Raw genomic sequence first — 27,362 nt, 5'->3', positions numbered from 1 at the left:
AGGTATTTGCATCACTATAAGGAGATATCTGGAGTATGAGGAGGTGAAAAGTACCATCTTTAGTGCAGATGAGGTAGTATCAGAAGTCTACAGGCAATGTTTTAGGAATTGGAGGGGGGAACCTGGTCTAATTTCAGTTATACCCTCTTCCATTGAAGAAGATCTAAAAGTTTGTACGTATGCATAGATAGATTCAAGAACAGCTTATTTCCTGCTGTTACTAGACCTCTGACTGAATCTTTGAGGGGAAAGTGAGGTCTGCAGATCCTGGAGATCAGAGCTGAAAATGGGTTGCTGGAAAAGCGCAGCAGGTCAGGCAGCATCCAAGGAACAGGAAATTCGACGTTTCGGGCATACGCCCTTCTTCAGAAATTCCTGAAGAAGGGCTTATGCCTGAAACGTCGAATTTCCTGTTCCTTGGATGCTGCCTGACCTGCTGCGCTTTTCCAGCAACACATTTTCAGCTCTGAATGACGTTAAAATATGAGAGATTCAATGTTGATCTCATTGTGCGCTTTCTCTGCAGTTGTAATGTTGTCTGCTTACGTCTGTTCGATTACCCTAATGAACTTTATATGGTATGATCTGTTTGTATTGCACGCAAAACAAACCTTTTCACTTTAGCTAGATATGTGTAACAATATATCAAATCAAACATATGAAATTGCAAAGGATCAAAGTAATTTTGCTAGGTGAATTAGGACATTCAAACCTATATCAAACATAGGACACTTAGAGTGATTATTATGGAGGAGTTCAAGAACTTACTTCCGGAAGCAGTGAGAACTCATGTAGAAGAGCAAAATCTTAATACTTCTAGACTAGCAGCGGAAATGGCCGATTGATTTGGCTCATAAATCAAAGTTTGGTCTCTGACATCAATTTCAAACTGAAAGGGATAGAAACTGGGGCAAAGAGAAATCCTTAGGTGATAAGGGAAAAAGGAGATCTCAGTGAAGATAGTAAAGATTGTTTACGACAGGGTGAAAAGGAAACTAGAAGGGAAACAATTAAAAACACTAGGGACTTTTCACAATAATAAAGTAGGCCACATGAAGTTGCAGCGTTGGTAGTTCAGACAAAGTACTGGGAAAACTGATACAGGAAAATAAGATAAGCCAGTCAGTACTGAAATGGTAAAGGAAGTGGTAGGAGAAGCTAAAAAGCTGCAAAAGTTTGTCAACCTGGTCAAGTATTGGTTGACAAGAAACTGCCAGATCTCTTTAAAGAGCTTACTTTAAAGGCAAGATTTACTTGTTTATTTATTCCAGGAGGAGCAGGTAAAGAAATTGCAATTTTAAGAGATACAGAAGAAAGTGAATTTTTGATGGTGAGAGATAAGGAGATATTTAATTCAGAAGGATTACTGCCAATAAAGGAGGCAATATGGAAATCATGGTGAAGTGAGCAATGTTCCAATATGTAAAATGAGGTTGGAGACTTTGATGAAAACTAAAGTAGTGGTGGTAGGAATAATACAGAAATTCTCAGTTCTAGAAATACAGTTTATCCTTTGCAATAATACAGCTGGATCAGAGGTGGGAGTGATGCCTACTGTGGTTGAAAAACTAGTGAAAAGTCAGGCAACTGAAAGTATATTCTTGGATTCTTCCCGATTGTGTGGTAACAAGGTGACAAAGGCACAGGTTAAAGAAGGAGAAGAAATCAAAAGAATAAAGATAACAAAGTAAAGTACAATTATCACAGTCAATGTCTAATCAAATATTGGAGAAGAAAACAATAACAGATGTAGGAAAAAGGTGTATTCCCTTTACTTCAGAGAAACTATTTGAGTTACAACAACAAAAAAAAATGAAAGCCTAAAGCTGTTGGATCAAAAAGCATACATAGAAGAAGATCTGAGTGTATCCCAGAATGTTATCTTGAAAATGATATCTTGATGAGGAAATAAATACCATCACATATTCAGATAGATGAAAAATGGGCAGTTCAAGTTATATTATTATCGATGGATCAGAAGTGCAGTTGGTAACACATGAATTACTACTAAGTCAGCATTTGGGAGTAAGGAAAATAAGCTAGACTACAAAAACATAGTTGACCTTTTTGACCATTTTATTTGACTGCATAAGAATGTGGTTGAATTTTGACAGGCATGTCATATGTGTCATTTATTTAGAAAACATCAGGCAGTGATAAAACCACCACCTTTAGTACCCATTCCTGCACTTAAGGACACCTTGTACTAGAGTCATAATTGATTGCACAGGAATGTGACCTGAAACATGAATTGGGAATTATTATTTGTTGACTATAATGGATGTGTCTACTAGATTTCCCAAGGCTAAAATGATTGCAGAAGAGTTACTCAATTTTTTTAAAAAAATTAATCGTATACTACCTACAGAGATACAAATCAGATAGTGTCAAATTTTACATCAAATTTATTCAATAAAGTTATGAATAACTTAGGAATAAGACTATGCAAATCCACTGTACACCATTCAAAATTGCAGGGAGCATTAATTCAATTTAGCACAGCACGGGAATAGGCCCTTTGGATCACCAAGCCTCCATCAATTCCTAATCCTTATTTAGGCCCATGCGTGATTTCTACCCCCTCTGTTTGCCTCCCGTTCATGTGTCTATCAAGCTATGCCTTAAACGTTGCTAATATGCCTGCTACAACACCTCCGCTGACAGAGGGGTCCAGGCACCCACCTGCCTTTGAGTAAAAACATTTTCCTCTGCACTTCTCCCCAAAACTTTTCCGCTCTCACCTTGAACCTGTGCCTCTCTTAGTTGACTCTTCCACCAGAGGAAAAAAGCTTTTGACTATCCATCCTATCAATGACTCTCAATTTTGACCTGCAGTCATTTGTATTTTAGCTAATTTTCCTTACTCCCAAATGACATTGATCAGGTCACCCTTCAGCCTCCGTCTTTCCAGTGAAACCAAGTATATCCAACTTCTCCTCATAGCTAAAACCCTCCAGACCACAAAACATTCTATTAAGCTTTCTCTGGACCCACTCTAAAGCATCTATACCCTTCTGATAGTATGACCAGAACCACACACAATATTCGAAATATGGCCTAAAAGTTCTGTACAGCTGTAACACAACTTGCCAACTTTTACATTCAATCATCCAGCCGATGAAGGAAGGCATGCTTCTTGATCACCTTATCACACTGTATTTTCACTTTCAGGAAAATGTGAAACTGTACGCCCAGATTGTTCTGTATGGCAATGCCCCCAAGGGCACTACCTTACTGTATAATAATTTGCACCTGAATTTATCTTCCAAAATGCATCACCTCTCATTTGTTCGGCTTGAACTCCACCTGTTATTTCTCTGCCAAGTCAGCATTAGAATGCTGGTAAACTTTAAAAGACATGTTGACAGATTATAGTCCAGACTATAAATGGGATAAAGGAATTTCAGTTGTACTTTTTGCAATTAGAAACACCCCTAATGAAATCAACAAATTCAGTCCACCACTGAAATTAAGGAGAAATCATAGGATCCCTACAGTGTGAAAACTTGCCCTTCACCCCAAAAGGTCCACACCGACCATTGAAGAGTAACCCACCCAGACCCATTCTCCAATTATCCTATATTTACCCCAGACTTCTGCACCTAATCAACACACCGCTGAACACTATGGGCAATTTAGCATAGCCAATTGACCTAACCTTTGGATTGTGGGAGGAAATCGGAGCACCCGGAGGAAATCCACGCAGACACAGGCAGAATGTGCAAACTCCACACAGACAGTCGTTCAAGGTTGGAATCTTGCAGCAGTGCTAACCACTGAACCACCAAACCACCATGCTGCCCTAAAGATTGTTGAGCCAGAGCTCAGAAACCATACATTTGGATAAAATTTGGTGTCAAAGTTTAGGGAAAGATTAAATAGAGAGGGTGAGTTGGATAGACAGCATTTAAAAGGCTGCAGAGCAGTGATGAAACAGGAAGCAGATAAAAAAAATCAAATTTGCAACTTTGATAGTGGAGACAAAGTGTTAGTGTTACTTCCAATAGTAGGTGAATCTTTAAAGGACAAGGTTTAGTGGGTCTTATCAAATTGAAAAGAAACTGAGTAAGATGACCTATTTACTTCAGGTAGGAAGAAATCTCAGTACGTCATGTGAATACGCTCAAAATGTATCTTGAGAAGGAAGAAAAGCAAAATATGGTGTTACTGGTTACAGCACAAAATGAAGAAACAAGCTCAGATGATTCTGAACTGGACATTCCTCAAATTAAATGAGGAAGTTCTTCAAAATTGGGATAAATTGAGTTATCTTCCAGGGGAAAATCAAAATGAACTGAATGTTATTACAATCACACGGGGAGATATGTGGGAATAAGCTGGGGAGTACTAATCTGATTACATGACATAGGCAAAAGAAATGCTATACAAGCAACATCCTTATAGTCCTAATGAAAGGTTCTGTCCAAAACATCGACTCTCCTGCTCTTGGTGCTGCTTGACGTGCTGTGTTTTTTCCAGCTCCACATTTATCAACTCCTTATAGACTTAATTCTCTAAAATTGACAAGGGTTAAAGATTGATTTTGATTTTCCTCTGGAAGATAACTCAATTTATCCCAATTTTTAAGAACTTCCTCATTTAATTTGAGGAATGCATGTACAAGACAATATAATTGAATTGAACTGCAGCAAATTGAGTTCCCCCACAGTAACTATGCCAAAATCGGATAGTAGCCAATGATTGTGTGTGGAGTATCAAAGTCAATGCAATTACAAAAACTTATTTATATCTTTTGCCATATCTGCAAGACTGTGTTGATAAGGCTGGACAAGCAACTTCTCAAAGTTGGACTTACTCAGAGGATATGGCAAGTACTTTCATCCGAAAAAGTAAAGGAAGTTTGGGGCTTTCATGGTGTCAAATCGACTATACCAGTTTAAAATCAAGCTATTTGGTATGAAAAATGCACCAGTCATATTTCAAACTCTAATCAATGAAGTCATTTCAGGACTACCCAATTGTGTAGTGTATATTGACTATCTGGTGGTGATCTTTAATCATACAAGGAAAGAACATTTGGAGCATCCAATGAAATTGTGCAATCAACTTTGAGAAGCAGGCTTGGTGATGAGCTTGGCTAAGAGTGAGTTCGCAAAAGCTAGTCACGTTCCTGGACCATGTTATTGAACAGGGAAAGATGGCCCCATAGGATGCGAAAACATATGTTATTAGGGAGCTTCTCACACGATTGACAAAGTGGGAAGTACTATGGATTGAGAGGTTTTTATTGGAAGTTTGTACAGAATTTTAGCAGTGTGGTTGTTCCACAGACTGAGAAAATTTCACTGGACAAAAGGAATGTCAGAAGACATTTAATAGCCTGAAAGCTGTGTTAACCACTGGACAAGCAAGCAGTCTAATCAGAGCCTGAAGGGCTTATGCCTGAAATGTCGATTCTCCTGCTCTTTGGATGCTGCCTAACCTGCTGCGCTTTTCCAGCAACACATTTTTCAGCTCTGATCTCTAGCATCTGCAGTCCTCACTTTCTCCCAGTCTAATCAGAGCCACTAGTAAGCAGCTCGAGAGGCCCGGGGTTTTTTTTAAAGTTAGAACATAAGCAGCCTGAATGGGTGGGATCAAGCTCCTACAGTACCAAGATTTTTAGTTTTGCAGTAATAGCAGTTACTGGGGTCTTGAAGCTGCCGTTGGAAGCGACAATATATATCTTTCCATGCTGGTCTCTCTGTTGGTGTTATATATAGTCATAGTCATAGTCATAGAGATGCACAGCATGAAACAGACCCTTCGGTCCAACCTGTCCATGCCAACCAGATATCCCAACCCAATCTAGTCCCACCTGCCAGCTCCCGGCCCATATCCCTCCAAACCCTTCCTATTTATATACCTATCCAAATGCCACTTAAATGTTGCAATTGTACCAGCCTCCACCACATCGTCTGGCAGTTCATTCCATACACTTACCACCCTCTGCGTGAAAAAGTTGCCCCTTATATATCTTTTCCCTCTTTTATATCTTTCACCTCTCATCCTAAACCTATGCTCTCTAGTTCTGGATGCCCTGACCCCAGGGAAAAGACTTTGTCTATTTATCCTATCCATACCCCTCATTATTTTGTAAATCTCGATAAGATCAACCCTCATCCTCCGACGCTCCACCCCAGCCTGTTCAGCATCTCCCTATAGTTCAAATCCTCCAACCCTGGCAACATCCTTTTCAATCTTTTCTGAACCCTTTCATGTTTCATAACATCTTTCCAAGAGGAAGACCAGAATTGCACTTAATATTCCAACAGTGGCCTAACCAATGTCATGTACCGCCGCAACATGACCTCCCAACTACTGTACTCAGTACTCTGACCAATAAAGGAAAGCATAACAAATGCCTTCTTCACTATCCCATCTACCTGTGACTCCACTTTCAAGGAGCTATGAATCTGCACTCCAAGGTCTCTTGGTTCAGCAACACTCCCTAGGACCTTACCGTTAAGTGTATAAATCCTGCTAAACGCAGCACCTTGCATTTATCTGAATTAAACTCCATCTGTCAAGTGTTAGCCCATTGGCCCATCTGGTCCAGATCCTGTTGTAATCGGAGGTAACCTTCTTCGCCGTCCACTACACCTCCAATTTGTGTCATCTGCAAACTTACTAACTGTAACTCTTATGCTCGCATTCCAAATTATTTTAAGTAAATGACAGAAGCAGAGGAACCAGCACCGATCCTTGCGGCATCCCACTGGTCACAGGCCTCCAATCTGAAAAACAACCCTCCACCACCACCTTCTGTCTTCTACCTTTGAGCCAGTTCTGCATCCAAATGGCTAGTTCTCCAGTGCCTGTAAGACAATCCGATTTACTGAAACTGACTTTTGCCAAAGGTATGTTTGAGATCTTACTATATTGGTACAGTTATTTTAGTAGTTAATACATCTATTATTTTGTTAAGCATTTCAATAGTTACAGATTATTTTCTTATGCTTATTTTGTCTATTTTTACACGCTAGTTAAAACACAAGAGCGTTTTACTTAACATCAAGTAGTTTGACTAACAACTGCATCTGGAATGCAACACCTTACAATAATATAAAAAAAAGACTTGGGTCCAGACTACCTTCTGAATGTTTTGAGGTGGTATGGTCTGCTCCATAACAATGGGGCAACATGGAGGGACAAAGAGATCTCGTGTCCCTATACACCAGTCAATAAAAACAGATAGAGTTTCAGCAAGCAATTCAAAATGCAAATGGCATATCAGCCTTTATTGGAACAGGATTTGAGTTCAGAAGTAGTGATATCTTACTGTAGTTAAAGGGCCTTGGTAAGATCACATGCAGGAGTACTGCATGCAGTTTTGGTCTCCCCACCCAAGAAAGGACATAATTGCCATAGATTGAGTGCAGTGAAGGTTCACTAAGCTGGCACCAGGGTTGGCAAGACTGTCTTAATAGGAGACATTAGTGTATATAGACCCAGATGAACCAGAGTTTAGAACGGTGAGAGAAGATCTGATTGAAACAAAACTAACAGGACTAAACAGACCAGTTTCAGGGAGGATGCTTTCCATGGTTGGAGAGTCTTGAACTAGGGGCTGCTATCTCTGGGTAGGGGGTGAACCATTAAGGATTGAGAGGAAGAAAAATTTCAAAAGGGTACTGAACCTGTGAAATTCTTTATCACGGCAGGCTGTGAAGGCCATGTCACTGAATACATTCAAGAAATAATTAACATTTTACATTTTAATAGGCAGCAAGGGCTTTGAGAAAAAAGCAGGAATATGACATTGTGATAGAGGATCAACCATTATCAGCTTGAAATAGCGGAGCAGACCAAAAAAGGGCCAAATGGCCTACTCCTGGAATCTATTCTTCCTGACAAAATAGACAATCTCACATATACTCTACCTGCCAAATTTTTGCTCACTCTTATCAAGGCATTATCCATTTACAGATTATCTGTAAACTCCTCAATTTGCCTTCCTACCTACTATCTTTTGCTGACAAAACAACCAACAAGCCTCTAAGAAAGCATTTAATATTGATCACAAATAGCTGAGGACCTAACACTGATTCTTGTTTTTCCACTAGTTACAGTTTGCACCCTGAAAATGACCCAGCAATCTGACGAATTAACAGTACAAATATAGGTAGAGTATGATCTTATGGCCATTAGAGAGAAAGCATTACAAGGTGAATATTCACAGGGATGTAACTTTGCTGAAAAATGTGTTGCTGGAAAAGTGCAGCAGGTCAGGCAGTATCCAAGGAGCAGGAGAATCAACGTTTCGGGCATGAGCCCTTCTTCAAGATTCCTGAAGAAGGGCTTATGCCCGAAACGTCGATTCTCCTGCTCCTTGGATACTGCCTGACCTGCTGCGTTTTTCCAGCAACACATTTTTCAGCTCTGATCTCCAGCATCTGCAGTCCTCACTTTCTCCCAGGGACGTAACTTTTCAAAGAAAGGAAAGGGTGGTGGACCAGCATTGCTGGGAAGTAATAAGCACAACAAGAAGGTGATCCTGAAGCAGAAGCATAATCCTTATGGGTGGAGAAGAGAAATAAAACAGCAAGACCAGACCGGTTGAAGCAGCCCATAGGTACACTAACAGTAGCAATATCGTGGAATGGAGAATAATTTCAGAGGTAATGAGGGCAGGTAATAAAGAACAGCAGACTAAGTATGGTGACTTTAATGTTGATGTAGATTGAGATAGATTAACAAAGGGGGGCATGAGGAAAGATTCAGAGCGTATTCAGGACAGTTTTTTTTAAGAACAATGCTGTGTATCCAACTAGGGATCACGCTGTGTTAGATCTGGCAATATATAATGAGACCTGACCAACCAGAGTAGAAGATCCCCTCAGAAGCAGTGGACTTCACATGGCAGAATTTAGCACTCTGTTTGAACAGGAACTTGGGATAGGAAAATTGTGCTAAGCTTATACAAGGGTTATTAGCAGAGGAATGAGGACAGCACTGGCTACACTGCACTGGTAAAGCAGCTTTGCAGCAAAAACAATTGAGGATCAATGGCAGTTATTTAAGAAAATAGTTCATTGGTCACAGCAACGACATAGCAGCGGCACGGTGGCACAGTGGTTAGCACTGCTGCCTCACAGCGCCTGAGACCCGGGTTCAATTCCCGACTCAGGCGACTGACTGTGTGGAGTTTGCACGTTCTCCCCGTGTCTGCGTGGGTTTCCTCCGGGTACTCCGGTTTCCTCCCACAGTCCAAAGATGTGCGGGTCAGGTGAATTGGCCATGCTAAAAATTGCCCGTAGTGTTAGGTAAGGGGTAAATGTAGGGGTATGGGTGGGTTGCGCTTTGGCGGGTCGGTGTGGACTTGTTGGGCCGAAGGGCCTGTTTCCACACTAAGTCTAATCAAATATTCTAATGAGGAACAAGGATGCAAGGAAAAGAATAAGCAAACCATGGTTAACTTGGATAGTATCAGATTGAAAGAAAAAACATCATACAATGAGGCAAAGGCTTGGTTATAAGCCAGAGGATTGGGAAAATCTTAAAGAAAAAGACAAACCTGGAGGGTAAAATTGCAAATATCAAGACTGACATCAAGAGTTTATTCCAGTATATAAAGGGAGAGAAGCCAAAGTGAAATACAACATAGGTACTTTAGAGAATGAGGAAGTGAGGACTGCAGATGCTGGAGATCAGAGCTGAAAATGTGTTGCGGGAAAAGCGCAGCAGGTCAGGCAGCATCCAAGGCCATTCCTGAAGGGCTCATGCCCGAAATGTCGATTCTCTTGCATTCCTGAAGAAGGGCTCATGCCAAAACATTGATTCTCCTGCTCCTTGGATGCTGCCTGACCTGCTGCGCTTTTCCAGCGACACTTTTTCAGCACTTTAGAGAATGAGACTGGGAAAATAACGTAGGACCAGGGAATGGCAGAGGAGTTAAATAAGTACTTTGCACCAATCTTCATTGTGGAAGACACTGATAACATCCCAAAACTACAAAATATACAAGGGGAAAAAAATGACTGGAAATAAACTTGGGCGGCACGGTGGCACAGTGGTTAGCACTGCTGCCTTACAGCGCCAGGGACCTGGGTTCAATTCCCGCCTCAGGTGACTGACTGTATGGAGTTTGCACGTTCTCCCTGTGTCTGCATGGGTTTCCTCCGGGTGCTCCGGTTTCCTCCCACAGTCCAAAGTGTTAGGTAAGGGGTATATGTATGGGTGGGTTGCGCTTCGGCGGGTCGGTGTGGACTTGTTGGGCCAAAGGGTCTGTTTCCACACTGTAAGTAATCTAAATCTAAACTAACTAACCATCATGACATAAGTAGTGCTTGGGAAACTAATGGGGCTAAAGCCGGAAAATCCCCTAGAGCTATTGGAATACATCCAAGAATATTAAAAGGACTGCAGCAATACTGGATGCACGGACAATAACCGCCCATGAATCCTTAAGATTCGAGAAATACTCCAGAGGATTAGAAAATTGCTTTATTTCTAAAAGCGAAGGAGACAAAATAGCTAACTACAGGCCAGTTAATGTCCAATATTAGGAACACATTAAAGTCTATTATCAAACACAATATTTATAAAATGCATAATATGATTAAGCAAATTCAGCATAATTTCTCCTTCATGAAGGTATGCCTGAAAAATTTACAAAATTCTTTGGAGGAGATAACAAGCAGGATAGTTAAAGGGGAAATTAAAAAAGTAATATATTGTAAAAAGTAGATGTAAAAGGAGTTTTACAAAAAGTACTCAGCCTGAATCTACTTAATGTAAGAATTGGAGGTAGTATTAGTGTGGATGCAGCAAAGGTAGCAAATAAAAAATAAGGAGGGGCCTTTTTAGGCTGGCAACCTGCAACAGGGATCAGGGCTGGGGCCACAATTTGACATTTCATGGTGCCAGGATGAAGAATGTCTCAGAGAGGGTGCAGGATGTTCTCAATGGGGGAAAAGGGCCCAGCAGGAGGTCATTGTCGTTGGTCCCAATGTGCACAAAGGGGTAAAAAAAAGAAGATTCTGAATACAGAGTTAGGCGTGAATTTAAAAAAGTTGGTCCTCGAGAGAGTAATATCTGGATTACTTTTGGTGCTACAAGCTAGTGAGGATAGGAATAGGAGGATAGAGCAGATGAATGCATGGCTGAGGAACTGGAGGGTGTATGGAGAAGATTTCACATTTTTGGATCATTGGAATCTCTTCTGGGGTAGAAGTGACCTGTACAAGGAGGATGGATGGAACCTAAAATTGAAGGGGCCTGGTAGAGAGATTTGCTCAAGCTGCTCTGGAGGATTTAAATTAGTGCAGTGGGGGTGTGGGATCCAGGGAGATAGTGAGAACAGACAGCAATCTAAGACTAGTACAGTTGAGAGAAGAATCGAACAGTCAGGGCAGGCAGGGACAGAGAGAACAAAGTAGGATTGATCAATTAAACTGCATTTATTTCAATGCAAGAGGCCTAACAGGGAAGGTGGATGAACTCAGGGCATGGTTAGGAACATGGGACTGGGATATCATAGCATACAGAAATGTGGCTCAGGGATGGACAAGACTGGCAGCTTAATGTTCCAGAATACAAATGCTACAGGAAGGACAGAAAGGGAGGCAAGAGAGGAGGCGGAGCAGTGTTTTTGATAAGGGATAGTTTATTGAGGGAGGACATTTCTGGAAATACATCCAGGGAAGTTATTTGGGCGGAACTGAGAAATAAGAAAAGGGATGATCACCTTATTGGGACTGCATTATAGACCCCCGAGCGGTCAGCAGAAAATTGAGAAACAAATTTGTAAAAGGAAATTTCAGTTATCTGCAAGAATAACAGGGTGGCTATGGTAGGGGATTTTAACTTTCCAAACATAGCACTATGGCACACTCAGTCTAAGGGTTTAGATGGAGAGCAATTTCTTAAGTGTTAACAAGAAAACTTTTTGATTCAGTATGTGGATGTACCTGCAAGAGAAGGTGAAAAACTTGACCTACTCTTGGGAAATAAGGCAGGGCAAGTGACTGACGTCTTAGTGGGGGAGCACTTGGTCGCTGGCCCCATAATTCTATTAGTTTTAAAATAGTCATGGAAAAGGATAGACCGGATCTAAAAGCTGAAGTTCTAAATTGGAGGCAGGCTAACTGACGGTATCAGGCAAGGACTTTCAAAAGCCAATTGGGGGCAGAAGTTCGTATGTAAAAGGGACAGCTGGAAAATGGGAACCCTTCCGAAATGAGACAAGAGTCCAGAGATAGTATACTTCTGTTAGGGTGAAAGGAAAGGCTGACAGGTGTAGGGAATGCTGCATGACTAAAGAAATTGAGAGCTTGGTTAAGTAAAAGAAGAAAATATAGGTCAGGTATGGGTAGGACCGAGCACGTGAATCCTTAGAAAATTATAAAGGCAATAGGAGTATACATAAGAGAGAAATCAGGAGGGCAAAAAAAAGGGGACATGAGATAGCTTTGGCAAATAGAGTTGAGGAGGATCCAAAGGGTTTTTACTAATACATTAAGGACAAAAGGGTAACTAGGGAGAGAATAGGACCCCCTAAAGATCAGGAAGGCAGACTTTGTGCGGAGCTGCAGGAGATGAAGATACTAAACAATTATTTTGCACCAGTGTTTACTCTGCAAAAGGACATGGAAGATATAGAATGTAGGGAAATAGATGGTGACATCTTGAAAAATGTCCATATTATAGAGCAGAAGTACTGGATGTCTTGAAACGCATAAAAGCAGAAAGATCCCCAGGACCTGATCAGGTGTACCCTAGACCTCTGTGGGAAGCTGGGAAAGTGATTGCTGGGCCTCTTGCTGAGATATTTGTATCATCAATAGTAACAGGTGAGGTATTAAAAGACTGGAGGTTGTCTAATATGGTGTCACTATTTAAGAAAGTTGGTAAGGACAAGTCAAGGAACTACAGACTGGCGACCCTGACGTCGGTAGTGGACAAGTTGTTGGAAGGAATCCTGAGGGACAGTATGTACGTGTATTTGCAAAGGCAAGGACCGATTAGGGATAGTCAACATGGCTTTGTACAAGGGAAATCATGTCTGACAAACTTAATTGAGTTTTTTTGAAGAAGTAACAAAGAGGATTGATGAGCGCAGAGCAGTAGATATGATCTATACGGATTTCAGCAAGGCATTTGACAAGGTTCCCATGGGAGACTGGTTAGCAAGATTAGATCTCATGAAATATAGGGAGAGCTCGCCATTTGGATGCAGAACTGGCTCAAAGGTAGAAGACAGAGGGTGGTGGAGGGTTGTTTTTCAGACTGGAGGCCTGTGACCAGTGGAGTGCCACAAAAATCGGTGCTGGGTCCACTACTTTCCATCATTTATACAAATGATTTCGATGTGAGCTTAAGAGGTATACTTAGTACATTTGCAGATAACACCAAAATTGGAGGTGTGGTGGACAGCAAAGACGGTTACCTCAGATTACAACAGGACTTTGTTCAGATGGGCCAATGGGCTGAGGAGTGGCAGATGGCGTTTAATTTAGGTAAATGCAAGGTGCTACATTTTGGAAAGGCAATTCAGGGCAGGACATATACACTTAATGGTAAGGTTCTAGGGAGTGTTACTGAACAAAGAGACCTTGGAGTGCAGGTTCATAGCTCCTTGAAAGTGGGGTTGCAGGTGGATATGACAGTGGTGATGGTGTTTGGTATGCTTTCCTTTATTGGTCAGAGTACAGGAGTTGCGAGGTCATGTTGAGACTGTACAGGACATTGGTTAGACCACTTATGGAATATTGCATGCAATTTTAGTCTCCTTCCTATTGGAAGGATGTTGCGAAACTTGAAAGGGTTCAGAAAAGACTTACAAGGATGCTGCCAGGGTTGGACTTGAGCTCGAGGGAAGAGGTTGAATAGGCTGGGGATGTTTTCCCTGGAGCGTCTGAGTCTGAGTCTGAGCAGTGACATTGCAGAAGTTTATAAAATCATGAGGGACATGGATAGGGTAAATAGGCTAGGTCTTTTCCCCTGGGTAGGGGAGTCCAGAACTATACAGCATAGGTTTTGAGGGGAGGGGAAAAAAAGATATAAGAGAGACCTAAGGGGCAACTTTTTCACGCAGAGGGTGGTGCATGTGTGGAATGGGCTGCCACAGGAAGTGGTGGAGGTTAGTATAATTGCAACATTTAAAAGGCATCTGGATGGGTACATGAATAGGAAGGGTTTGGAGGAATATGGGCCAGGTGCTGGCAAGTGAGACTAGATTGGGTTGGGATATCTGGTTGGCATGGCCGAGTTGGATCGAAGGATCTATTTCCGTGCTGCACATCTCTATGACTCTAAGTATGTCTTTCAAAATCAGTATCCGCCTCTTATCAGTGAGCATTTAGAAATTTTATTTCTCTTCACCAACATTCTCTTCGTCAGGAAGGGCTTATGCCCAAAACGTAGACTCTCCTGCTCCTTGGATGCTGAATGACCTGTTGAGCTTTTCCAGTGCTACACTTTAGGATAGTGAAGACGGCGTTTGGCATGCTTTCCTTTATTGGTCAGAGTATTGAGTACAGGAGTTGGGAGGTCATGTTGCAGCTGTACAGGACATTGGTTAGGCCACTGTTGGAATACTGCATGCAATTCTGGTCTCCTTCCTATCAGAAAGATGTCGTGAAATGTGAAAGGGTTCAGAAAAGATTTAAGGATGTTGCCAGGATTGGAGGATTTCGGCTACAGGGAGAGGCTGAGCAGGCTGGGCCTGTTTTCCCTGGAGCGTCGGAGGCTGAGGGGTGACCTTATAGAGGCTTACAAAATTATGAGGGGCATGGATAGGGTAAACAGGCAAAATCCTTTCCCTGGGGTCGGGGAGTCCAGAACTAGAGGGCATAAGTTTAGGGTCAGAGAGGAAAGATATAAAAAGAGACCTATGGGGCAACTTTTTCATGCAGAGGGTGGTACGGGTATGGAATGAGCTGCCAGAGGAATTGCAACATTTAAGAGGCATTTGGATGGGTATATGATTAGGAAGGTTTTGGAGGGATATGGGCCGGTGCTGGCAGGTGGGACTAGATTGGGTTGGGATATCTGGTCGGCATGGACAGGTTGGACTCAAGGGTCTGTTTCCATGCTGTACATCTCTACGACTCTCTGGCATCTGCAGTCCTAACCTTGTCTCAATAAAACTCAGTTGTGTTGTGTCACAAGACTTGCACGGAAGAAAGATTCAATTGTATAGGAAACACAAGAATGACAAGATCTATAATAAGGTACTTCAATTCAGTAAAACAATTAACTATAACTTTATTTTGGTACAGGCACAGAAGTCAAAATTGAACAAATGAAATTAATGTACTTACGCATGTGGGCATATGTATTTTACATGTGGTGCCCTGATAGCTGTCAAGCCCTCTGCCCAGCCATACCTAGAAAATAAAGAAGATAGTGACTACGAATTTTACGTAAACTGTGAAATAATCTCAGCGACAATGGATGTGAGCCACATTTGTGCACAACCAAAAGGGTGTATATGTGCAAATATCAACTAAACAGCAAATAACCTGAATATAAATCACATGTTTAAAATCTTTTATCAAACTGCTTACGTCGGCCCTTTCAATGTTATGCTCAGGGTCATAATGAGACACTGAAAACCACCTTTCTTTCCTCATTGAGAAGTGCCAAGGCCCAAAGCTGGAGATGTCAGACCAATAGAAGATACATCTCTTTGAAAATGACAATTTTTTAAATGATTATTTTAGGTATTTTGCAAATTTTCAACAATTGACTAGGTTTCTGTTGGGCCATCATACTTCTTAGTGCACAACATAAGACACGATTGAGTGGCTGAGTGCTAGAAGATAGCTGTCACAAAATAAGTTTGATCTTCAATAATTAAACAACATCTGTAAATCTATTTAATATGCTCATTTGTATTTCTTAAAATAGACTTTTCCACATAAAAAATGGAAACTGTTGAGGTTTTTCCCTGCTGCCCATTGCAGGACCAAAATCCTGACATACTTTTTTTGATCTGTTAGCTGAGGAAATCCTTCAAGAGAAATTGTATGCATTATACCATCCAGAGATACCTGTAACATTGCCTTTATTGTCAAACAAAGAAATATGAAAAAAACCCAATAAAAATTCACTGGGAGCTCTGCAGTAACGAATACAAAACAGGAAGTAATTCCAGAGATGGAATTACTGCAGATGTGGAGGTCTATGTGGAGAGAGAAAGAGATTTAAGAGTTCAGTTGGACAATTCTTTACACTCTTTCTTGCACTCACCCAAAGTATTTGACTCAGTAAATGTTGCAGCTCTGGATTGTGCTCAAATATTTGAACAGCCAAGAAATTTCACAATTCTGCAGACATTTCATAATATGTCTTCAGTGGAAGACCTGAAACAGATGACTTTAAAATCTGGATCGTTACGAAAGACATGGGATTGTCCGCATGCTATTTTTAATGAGTCAACCTGCCTGATTTAGATGAACTTCACCTATTATTCAGCATTTCTCACAAATCTTTCACTGCTGAGAACATCCAAAGTTAAAAACCACACAACACCAGGTTATAGTCTAACAGGTTTAATTGGAAACACACTAGTTTTTGGAGTGATGCTACTTCATCAGGTGATAGTGGAGGGCTCAATCCATTGAGCTCTCCACTATCACCTGATGAAGGAGCATCGCTCCGAAAACTAGTGTACTTCCAATTAAATCTGTTGGACTATAACCTGGTGTTGTGGTTTTTAACTTTGTACACGCCAGTCCAACACGGGCATCTCCAAATCATGAGAACATCCAAGGCTGACAACATCTTAGTGCAACAGCTATTAGTATCCTTAGTTATACCATTTTTTCCCCTCTTATTTTATTCCATTCTCTTAAGTTGTGCACTTCCCCTCATTTCCAACACTGACAAATCTACAATCAGACAATTAATTTGTCCTTTCAGATACTAAATTAAAAATGTCTCCTTCCAGATGTTGTTTGCAACTCAGTATGAATGACATGGTTTGCAGGTTTGCTTAGTTCCTCGGATGGTGATGCTTGGGTTAGAGTAGTTGAAAATGGCATGAGTCTTTATGAAACCATTTATATATACAAATTGTACAAATTACATAAAGACAGTTACAATGATCCATTAGCCCACACGTGAACGAATTCCACGCAAATCATGATGTCAAGTTCTTTTTCCACTGCTGATACACCCATTTCTTTGAATGGGCATCCAACTCATCCTCTAACGACCCTTCTCCAGCCTCTGGTGTACTCCATCCTGGCCTCCTACACTCAACACCTTCATCTGAAATGGCCGCCATGACATCAATCACTTGAATCTCTCTGCACTCCTCTTACTCCAACCTCTCCCCTTCAGAACGTGCAGCCCTCAGCTCCAATCCTAACCTCACCATTAGACTGCCAATTTAAGAGGGGGGGGAAAGAGGGGGGGGAAAAGGAGGAGAACGGTGGTAGTATGCTGAATTGATCTTTACATTGCTCAGGCCAGATGTCAACTCTGACACCTCTTTGTACCGTTCCCTCGATTATGACCACACCTCTGATCAACAAGCCATCATCTCTCAGACCATCAAAAACCTTATCACTTCAAGAGCTCTCCCATACATAGCCTCCAACTTGATAGAAATGGGCAATGTGGAGTTAGTTAACTATCTCCTATCTAAAAATCCATAAACCTGACTGCCCGGTACCCCTGTCTCTGCCTGCTCCACCAAGCTGACCCCCTCCTACCTCAACACTGTTCTTTTCCCACTGGCCCAGGAGCTCCCTACTTACATTTGTGACACACCCCACACCCTTCAACGCTTCCAAAACGTTCAATTCCCCCCCTCCCCGCCCCAGTTAAATCATGGAGAGTCAGCATGAATTCATGAAGGATCGATCACACCTGACAAATCTCAAGAGTTTTTTTGAAGATGTGTCAAAAGTGGTGGACAGAAGGAAGACTATGGATGTCATTCATATGGAGACTGTTCGCTAAAGTGAAACCAATGGAATTTAAGGCAAATTACTGATGTGGGTAGGAAATTGGCTGAGTGACAGGAAATAGTTAGAATAATGGGTAAGTATTCAAACTGGCAAGACAGGACTAGTGGTGTCCTGAAGGGATCAGTGTTTAGGCCTCAGCTATTTACAATATTCAATAACAATTTGGATAATTCCTCAGTTCAAAGATGTACAGATTAGGTGGATTCCCATGCTAAATTGCCCTATAGTGTTCAGAAATGTGTAGACTAGGTCTATTAGCCATGGCTAATGCAGGTTTTCAGGGAATAAGGAAGAGGGTGGTCTGGGTGGGATGCTCCTCACAGAGTGTAGATTCGGTGGGCCGAATGGCTTATATCTGCTTTGTAGGGATTCTGCCATCATAATGAAAGACAGTAGATAAACTACTTCCACGGTTGAAAATTCAAAAAGCAAGAGACAGAGTCTAAGAATTTCAGTCAGGCCATTTGAGAGAGATGTTAACACACAAAGTATAATGGCAATTTGGAATTTTCTCTCAAAAATGTTAATTCAACTTTAATCTCAGGTACACAAGTTTGTATTAAGATTTTCAAAAGATAATATCAGGCAGGCATAATGGATTTAGGTCACAGATCAGCCATGATCTTACTGAATGGCAGAGGAGGCTCAGGGGTTGAATGGCCTACTCCTGTTTCTCACTTCTTGATTTATTTTCAAAAGGGTAGTTTGCAGAAAAACTTTTCAGGCTCACATGCGCATAAAAAAAGACAGTATGTCCTGAACAGAAAAAGAACAAGCTAATTTTTCATGCTGTGCTTTCTAATACACTAAAAAAACATTTTTGTCGAATTGGCATTATCAAAATTACAGTTTGATAAAAGACCTCAATAACTCTCCAATATCAGTGGTTTCATGCTTTTTCTACATTTTCTAATTATTATACAGCTTATTTTTATTATGGGAAGCACTCAAGTTATCAACGGCTATTCCAGTGAATTTTCAGATTATTCAAGAAAGAAATAATAATTACAGCAATGGTTGAGCATTAAGTGTGCCTATACTCTCTCCTCATAGCTTTGCCAAATGCATGCTCATCACATACAATGCAAGGAAATGGGTTTGGGATGTCAAGTCATCATTAAGGCAGAAAAATCAGCTTTTTAGTATTTATTCACAGGAGGTGGTTGTTGACTAGGCCAGCATTTAGTGTCAACCACATAGGGTTGTTAAGAGTCAATCACAATGCTGTAGGTCTAGAGTCACATGCAGGCCAGTCAAGGCAAGGATAGTTGTCCTTCCATAATGGACACAAATGAATAAGATAAATTTCTCCCTGACAATTGACAACCATTTCATGGTCGCTATTATACTGAAGTTCATTTTTTAAAATATTTGAAGTCAAATTTTAATCATCTTCCATGGCAGGATTCAAACCCAGGATTCTGGAACATTACCCATACTTCTGAATTAATAGCAATAAAACCATTTGGCCATCACCTCCTCATAAGTGATCAACCCTGTGCTTAACACAAACTTGGGTCTGATCGCATATCTATACTGGTTTGTTGGGAAAAATAAAGCATAGAATCCATACACATTTTTTGATCCACCCATGGATGAGGTGTGCCAAGGGCTCTTGCAGTGCCAATCAATCATTCCAAAGGTGGCTAACCAGCCACATTTCAGGAATGAGACATGCGATTCCCACAACACACTAGAACACATTTATTCAAAAATCAGTGACAAATACATATTGAATATAACCAACTTTCATTATATACCTGAAGTAATATACACAAAAAAAAAGTCTCTTACCCAGTGTCTCCTAGTCCATGGAGAAAGATAACCTACAAGTAAAAGGGGAATAACAAAATAAAAAGATCAAGAAAAACTATATCAATAAAATCAACATGAAGTTTAAAGAAAAACAAAAAACTTACTGCACAGAAAATACAAATGAGATAGATGTGTTCTTTTATCACACCATGATATCATTTCCTCAAAAATGGTTCAAATATCTCAGGCATCTGAAACATTTACCACCTTATAAATAGCTTGCATTGCAAGTTGACCACAGCTTGACAAGGGCGAGAGAGATTTGAAATCCTGATAATTGACGCAATCATAAAAAGGTCATTTTGCCCATCAATGTCAGATCAGCTCCCTTACAGACTTTTCCCTTTCAAGTATTTATGCAATTATCTTTTGACAGGTTATGGCCGAACCTGACCTCCCCAATCTCAGGCAACGCATTAGGATCAAAACTCCCAATTTCTAGCAATTACTTTAAATGTACATCTACCAATTACCAGATCTCTTGCCACTGTCAAGTTAGCCTCACTTACTCTTTCAAAATCATGACGGATTTTGAAACATTAAATTTTCTTCCAATTTTATCTGTTTTAAAAGGAGAACTATGCCAACTTCACTCATTCCATTCCCATATCCTTACTACTATGCTTGGGAATTTCTTCTGTTCTGCAAACTGTCCAAGACTTTGGCGTCTTTGCAGAGATGTGGTACCTAGATTAAGACATATCATTCCAAATGGGGAAATCTAGGCTTTTTATGATTGAATGATAAAATATATCAAAACCATTTCACAGGATGTAAGCATCATTGGTTGGACCAGCATTTATTGCCCACTCCAAAAACTGCCCAGAGTGAGAACAGTCAACTGTATTGCTGTGTCTTTAGAGTCACATGTAGGCCAAAGCAGATAGGAACAGGAGTTTCCTTCCATAAAAGGAGTCAAAATTACAAAAAAAAACAAAGTTATGGAATGCACACCTCTATAAAGTCAAAGAACATTTTTGTCTGGAAACAGCATTCTCAACTGGTCACCTTCAAAAGATTTCTATGTGTAAACTTAATGTATGCTTCTGCACCTCATTTGAAATCTTACCATTTAGTTTATAAAACCTCTTCAGGTCAGTCAAAACGAATCACTTCACACTTTTGAAAATCTTAATCATATTCCTGACTAAAGAGTGACAAACCCAATTTGGCCAGGAACATCACCAACTAACCACTCTAATATTAGCAAAGCAACAGAAAACACAATTTGATATTCACTTTGTGTTTTGGCAGAAACAAACATTCACCCCCAGACCTCACTGCAGCCCTGATTCAACATGGATAGGACCTGAATTCCAGAGATGATAGCAAATGTCCTTGTTATCAAATCATCTCCGAGACATGAGCAAGAAATCTGAACTTCAGGTACCAGCTCCAACACTTGGGAAACTCAAAATCAACAATGACTTAATAGCTTGCTGGTATTTGCACCAAAATACCCCATCTGAACTATCATTCTAATGTATCATAGCAGGAATATGAACTATCTACATTGCCTACTGCTCACCAGGTTTCAAGAACACTACTTGCAATCCTCCTGGTCGAGTTCTTGAAACTTTTCTATTATTTTCAAACCACCTTTATCGATCCACACTTCACTGTGAACTTGCTATTTATCAGACTACTCCTTTTAGGAACTGTAGTTTGAGGAGGTTTCTTTCCTTAAAATTAACATTACTCAAAGGTGAAGCTTAAGCCAATGTGACAATACCAATGAGAATTACTTTTCTTTCCCCAAGTTATAGAATCATTGAGCCTTGTAAGTTTTTTCTGCAATTTCTTCAATGCATTTGCATCCTTCCTAATGTGTGGAACCAAACTTTCACACACGAGGACCGAACAAGTATCTTAAACAAATTAAGCATCATCCTCTCTTGTATACTCTATGCTGCAAATAGTAAAGACCAGGATACTGTTGTTCTATTCACTGAGACACTCAGGTCCTGCACCTTCTTAAGAACTGTACTCTTATTTTACCTTGCTTGTTCATTTGTTTCTTACCAAAGTGTATTAGTCTCTGCATTGAGCGGTCACTTAACTTCTGTTCAGTAAATGTCAACTTGTCTGTCTACATGCCTTTGAAGTCTCACACTGTCCTTGGCACAAATTTATAGTGCTTACAAGTTTTGTATCATCCACACATTATTTAACTGTTCCCTGCATATCAAGATCTACAGCATTCATATTTATCAGGAAAAACAAAGGGTCCCAACATCAATCCTTGGGGAACTATACTATAAACATTCCTTCAGGCCAACATACAGCCTTTACTCTGGCTGAATATTACGAAATAATCCCATGACCACAATTGTACTCACTTTTGAGGAGCTACAAGTTCTCACAAAATTGTTGCATGGCACTGTATCAAAATGCCTGTTGAAAGTTCATGTACATAACAGTATTACCCACATCAACCCTGTTACCACTTCAAAATCTCCAGCAACTTAGTTAAATGTGATTTTCCCTTTACAAATCTATGCTGGTTCTTCCCGATCAAGCCATCTTCTTCTGTGTGAAGCATAATTCAATCGCACATAGCACACGCTGTTCCTCCTGAGTTTCAAGGTGAAATCACAATTATCTTAATAGATCAGTGGGTTTTTCATGTAACATTTGAGGGGTTGCATGAAAAGAAATGCAACATCTGAAACAAAAAAGAGGAGCGGAGGTTGTTGTATCTAACCTCTCCTAAACTGTAGTTCAGTCTAATGCATATCAATCACTTCTTTGCCCCTTAGGTGTTACATTGTCCTGGAAAAAATGAGAAAAAAAAAATCAGAAATCTATATCCAATTAGGAAACCAAGTTGAAAATTCTCCTCTAAGCTCGCAAGGCAATCAAAACTGCTCCAAGAAACTAAGTGACACTGATATTAATTGATACCCACTTCCAAAATTTGATCTTCCCCTAGCTAGGAACAAATGTAGGTCTACTCTCTAGGAAAAGGACACTCACTGCTTAAGTCAGCAACTTTCTTCAGGCCTACTAATTGATTAGAAAAAATACCTAACATCTAACAGGTTTCTTCCCTTGTGTAATTAAATGCATAACCTTAGTAAAATGCAGGCCTTAGTAAAATTATTTGCTGGAGTGAGTTTTCCATGTTCACGTAACCATTGTCAATGTCCTCAGTGAAATTGGTCAAGTCTACACCTCCCTTAGGTGAAAGGGATCAGGATTTCAACCGAAGGTATTTTCAACGAAAAAAAAATGCGGCCTTCCTCAGAACCGTCCTGTAGTGAGTGGAACCATCTGGATCTTGTTGACCATAAGATCCTCGATTAGGGTTGTTAGCAACAGAACCGGGGGACACGGCCCAGGTTGTTTCCAGGGTGTCCCTCTTCTGTTACTGTTGCTGCCAGCATAGCATGGGCCCATTAGGAATCAGGACTGTTACTGTTACCTAGGTACATTAAGAACCGGAACAGCTGCAGTTGTTTGAGGACCACACGTCAGAAGACCCCTGGAGCATCTGGCAGAACAGCATGTCTAGTCCCAAAATAGAAGGCTTCAACTGCACTTGTTGCACTAGCCATGACCTTGGGTTCAGCTGCTTCAGTCCTGGCCACAACCCCATCCCCTTTAGGCCCTTTATCAAGGACCAAGGGATTAAGGCCTACCTTCACTCAGATACACAGCAAGGCCATAGCTAGTGTAGTCAGCCCACTAGCCATCACTGTTGCGGCCAACACACGGAAAGGCCATATTTTTCCTGCAGTCCGAGCAGGCAGTGCAACTGGCTGTGTAGAAGGGGCTCACTGTTGGCAGGACATATTTACCCTTAGACCCACTGGAGGTCACGGTCCTGATATCGCACCTTTTTTCTGCCAGTGAGCTCTTCCTCCTCCTCTCTCTTCCCCCCAAAATAGAATATTGGGAAGAAATCCAGTCAGGTGTAACACCGCTCCTGCTTGGGCTAGAGGACTCTACCCTGCAACATATTTATTCCTTCCAGCGCCAGGTCTTTATTTGCTTGGCCCAGGACGAAGGTGACCTTCCTTCCATTCAGCGTCTAGCTCGGGTCCACTTTCAGGCATTTTAACAACCTGCTGGAGGACAAGTGGCTCTAGACCAATTGGAGAAGGGAGTGGGTTGGGGGGGAATTCCTCTTCCTGGAGGGGATAATGGGGCGTGAGCAAGGCTGTCAGAAGTACAAATCTGATAAAGAGGTAGGAAATCGAGGATTAAACTGTTGGAGAAGGAGATGCTTGACCTGGAGTCACATCTCAGTCAGCTCAATGCAGATTCCTCCCTGTGGGGCAGGAGTGTGGAGAGAAGGCAGCTGTGCTTCGAGACTGCAGTTTGTTGGGTCCCTGGGGTGTGTACGACAGGTCACAGAATTCTGTGACAGGACCTGCCACTGCTCAGCCCGGAGGACACCAGAAGGCTTGACACTCTGGTTGTTTTTGAAGAACTGAATGATACCCTCACCTGGCTCCCATGTGGCAAGTCAACAGTGCCAGACAGGCTACTGTGGAGTTCTTCAGTGCACTCTGGAATGTCGTGTGCTATGATTATGCACAGGTGCTGGGGAAGTGACTGATTGCTGGAGCGCTTGGCACAGGGTGATCAAAGCCCTGCTGCCAAAGAAGAGGACCTGTGTTCTCTCAAGAACTGGCATCTGATCTCCCTCCTCAGCATGGATTACAAACTTTTTGCCAGGGTGCTGGCTTCTCACCTGGTATCTGTGCTAACATACACGACCCACCCTAACCAGTTAAAACTGACCCGGGCAGAAGGATTCACAACAACATCCATCTGGTCGGGGCTCTTCTCGTTTATATGTTTGTCAATGGACTAGTCTGTTGTGTGCTTTCTTGATCAGGTGTTTGACAGGATCAATCAAGAGTATCTGCTCAGGACTTTGCGGGCAACCCGGTTCAGGACACAATCACCCAGATCTGACAGTTGTACACTGCTGCTGACTGTGTGGTTAAAGTTAACAGGTCCCTAATGGCGACCCTTCGCTTCAGAATATGTCAGGTCCTGCCAGCTGTATTCCCTGTGCATGGAGCCTTTGCAGAGCCTCTTGCAGAGGTGGTTGTCAGGGCTAGTTCTGTGTGGACCGGGCACAGGCGTGGTCTTTTTGGCTTATGGTTGATCATGTGTTCATGCTCTAACCTACACTATTCCATTTTCATTCATACGTTTATCTAATGACCATTTAAATATCCTTAAAGTTGGCAAGTCTACATGTCATCCCGTTCTCCTTCAGTCAAAGCAAAATGTTCAGCAACACAGTACAAGTTTTACTGCCATCTTTATTCTGCGTTCTGAAGGGAGAGAACAATCACCCATGTGCACAGGGACATGAGTTCTCGGTTTTCTCTTGAACAGTTTCTTAATTAATTATATAGTCATTTTACAGGGAGGAGCATCCAGCTAAGGCAACATACATACTGGTTGTAATGGTCACCCAATGAATAAGTGTTAATAGCAAAAATTAAGTCATTTGCCGTTATAGAATGAATGTTCTTAACCTTAACTAGTTTCACATAATGAATACTTTCCACCTTGTTAAACTGACCTTACATACCAAATGCTTCTAATATTGTTAAATGGTTCTACGTAATGAATGCTTTTCCACCTTGTCAACCCATTACCCTTGCACCCTATTAACTGCAAGTTTCTATCTGATCTGAATCATGCTCAGCTAAACTTCTTGTTTCACAAAACACAGAACTCTTTCCTCACCTGCTCATACGACTGTTGCACGCAGGGCATTCCACGCCCTTACTACACTGAATAAAGAAACTACTCTGCCTCTATCACCCCTCAATTTAAAGTTACATCCCCTCGTACGAGCCATCACCATCCTCCCACAATCCAAAGATGTGCGGGACAGGTGAATTGGCCATGCTAAATTGCCCGTAGTGTTAGCTAAGGGGTAAATATAGGGGTATGGGTGTGTTGCGCTTCGGCGGGTCGGTGTGGACTTGTTGGGCCAAAGGGCCTGTTTCCACACTGTAAGTAATCTAATCTAATACAAAGTGCACTGATTGTTTCTGGAGGCAGCGCCAAACACTCAATACCACAGACATTCCATAGTAGCAGTGTGTAGACTAGATTAGATAACTAACAGAGTGGAAACAGGCCCTTCAGCCCAACAAGTCCACATTGACCCTCCGAAGAGCAACCCACCCAAACCATTCCCCAACATTTACACCTCTACCTAACACTACGGGCAATTTAGCACGGCAAATTCACCTAACCTGCACACCTTAGGATTGTGGGAGGAAACCTCACGCAGACATGGGGAGAATGTGCAAACTCCACATAGATAGTTGCCGGAGGCGGGAATTGAACACTGGTCTCTGGCGCTGTGATGCAGCAGTGCTAACCACTGTGCCACCTCGCCGCCCCATCGTGTACCATCTACAAGATGCACAACTGAAATTCATCAAGTTCCTCTGATAGTATCTTCATAGAGTTATAGAGTCAGATGTACAGCATGGAAACAGACCCTTCGGTCCAACTCATCCATGCCGACCAGATATTCCAACCCAATCTAGTCCCACCTGCCAGCACCCGGCCCATATCCCTCCAAACCCTTCCTATTCATATACTCATCCAAATGTCTCAAATGTTGCAATTGTACCAGCTTCCACCACATCCTCTGGCAGCTCATTCCATACACGTACCACTCTCTGCGTGAAAAAGCTGCCCCTGAGGTGTCTTTTAGTTCTTTCCCCTCTCACCCTTTAGTTCTGGACTCCCCCACCCCAGGGAAAAGACTTTGCCTATTTATCCTATCCATGACCCTCAATTTTGTAAACCTCTATGAAGGTCACCCCTCAGCCTCAGACGCTTTTTGCAGCAGAGAGCGGCAGGAGCTGGACAGAAGTGAAGTCTGAGCACAGAGCCGGTTGGGAAGGTAAGTGATTGTTATTTGAGTGGGTGTGTTCTAGACCCCCAGGTCCTACAAAGTAGGGCGTCCCTCCCACCCTCCTCCTCTAACCTAACTTTAAAGTCCACAGACTTGCCCCAAAAAGAGGGGCCAGGGAAGTTCCTATTGAGAGAATTAGATTAGATTACTTACAGTGTGAACACAGGCCCTTCGGCCCAACAAGTCCACACCGACCCGCCGAAGCGTAACCCACCCATACCCTTACATTTACCCCTTACCTAACACTACGGGCAATTTAGCATGGCCAATTCACCTGACCCACACATCTTTGGACTGTGGGAGGAAACTGGAGCACCCGGAGGAAACCCACGCAGACACAGGGAGAACATGCAAACTCCACACAGTCAGTCGCCTGAGTCTGAATTGAACCCGGGTCTCAGGCGCTGTGAGGCAGCAGTGCTAACCACTGTGCCACCGTGCCGCCCACAAAGAGAGAGACTTTAGCTCAGGAGTCTTTGACAAGGAGGTTAAGTGAAGTGATTACGCCACAGTTGAAGAGGGTGAAGACATGATTGCCCAGCGGGTTCAGTGTGCTGCGTGCATGATGTGGGAGGTCAACAACTCTGGTGTATCTGGCTTGTATATCTGTGGAAAGTGTGTTTATGTTCAGCTACTGACATAGCATATCGCAGCACTGAGGAAAGAACTAGAGGACCTTAGGCTCATCCGAGAGAACGAGATCTTTCTGGACAGGA

General features: G+C 41.8%; 1 protein-coding gene across 1 annotated transcript in view; it reads right to left on the bottom strand.

Moving 5' to 3' along the window:
- The window catches only part of lypla1 (lysophospholipase 1), an 86,058-nt gene that overhangs the window by 44,341 nt on the left and 14,355 nt on the right, over positions 1-27,362 (bottom strand). Inside the window, exons 2-3 of the mRNA XM_060823470.1 lie at positions 19,719-19,750; positions 15,267-15,332 (exon numbers count right to left, since the gene is read on the bottom strand). Coding sequence (XP_060679453.1) covers positions 15,267-15,332; positions 19,719-19,750 — 98 coding nt within the window. The remainder of the gene's footprint in view (positions 1-15,266; positions 15,333-19,718; positions 19,751-27,362) is intronic.

The sequence above is a fragment of the Hemiscyllium ocellatum genome, chromosome 4 (assembly GCF_020745735.1).
Source record: "Hemiscyllium ocellatum isolate sHemOce1 chromosome 4, sHemOce1.pat.X.cur, whole genome shotgun sequence".
Taxonomy (NCBI): domain Eukaryota; kingdom Metazoa; phylum Chordata; class Chondrichthyes; order Orectolobiformes; family Hemiscylliidae; genus Hemiscyllium; species Hemiscyllium ocellatum.
Note: the sequence above shows the minus strand (reverse complement) of the source record. Positions and strands in the feature narration are given on the sequence as shown.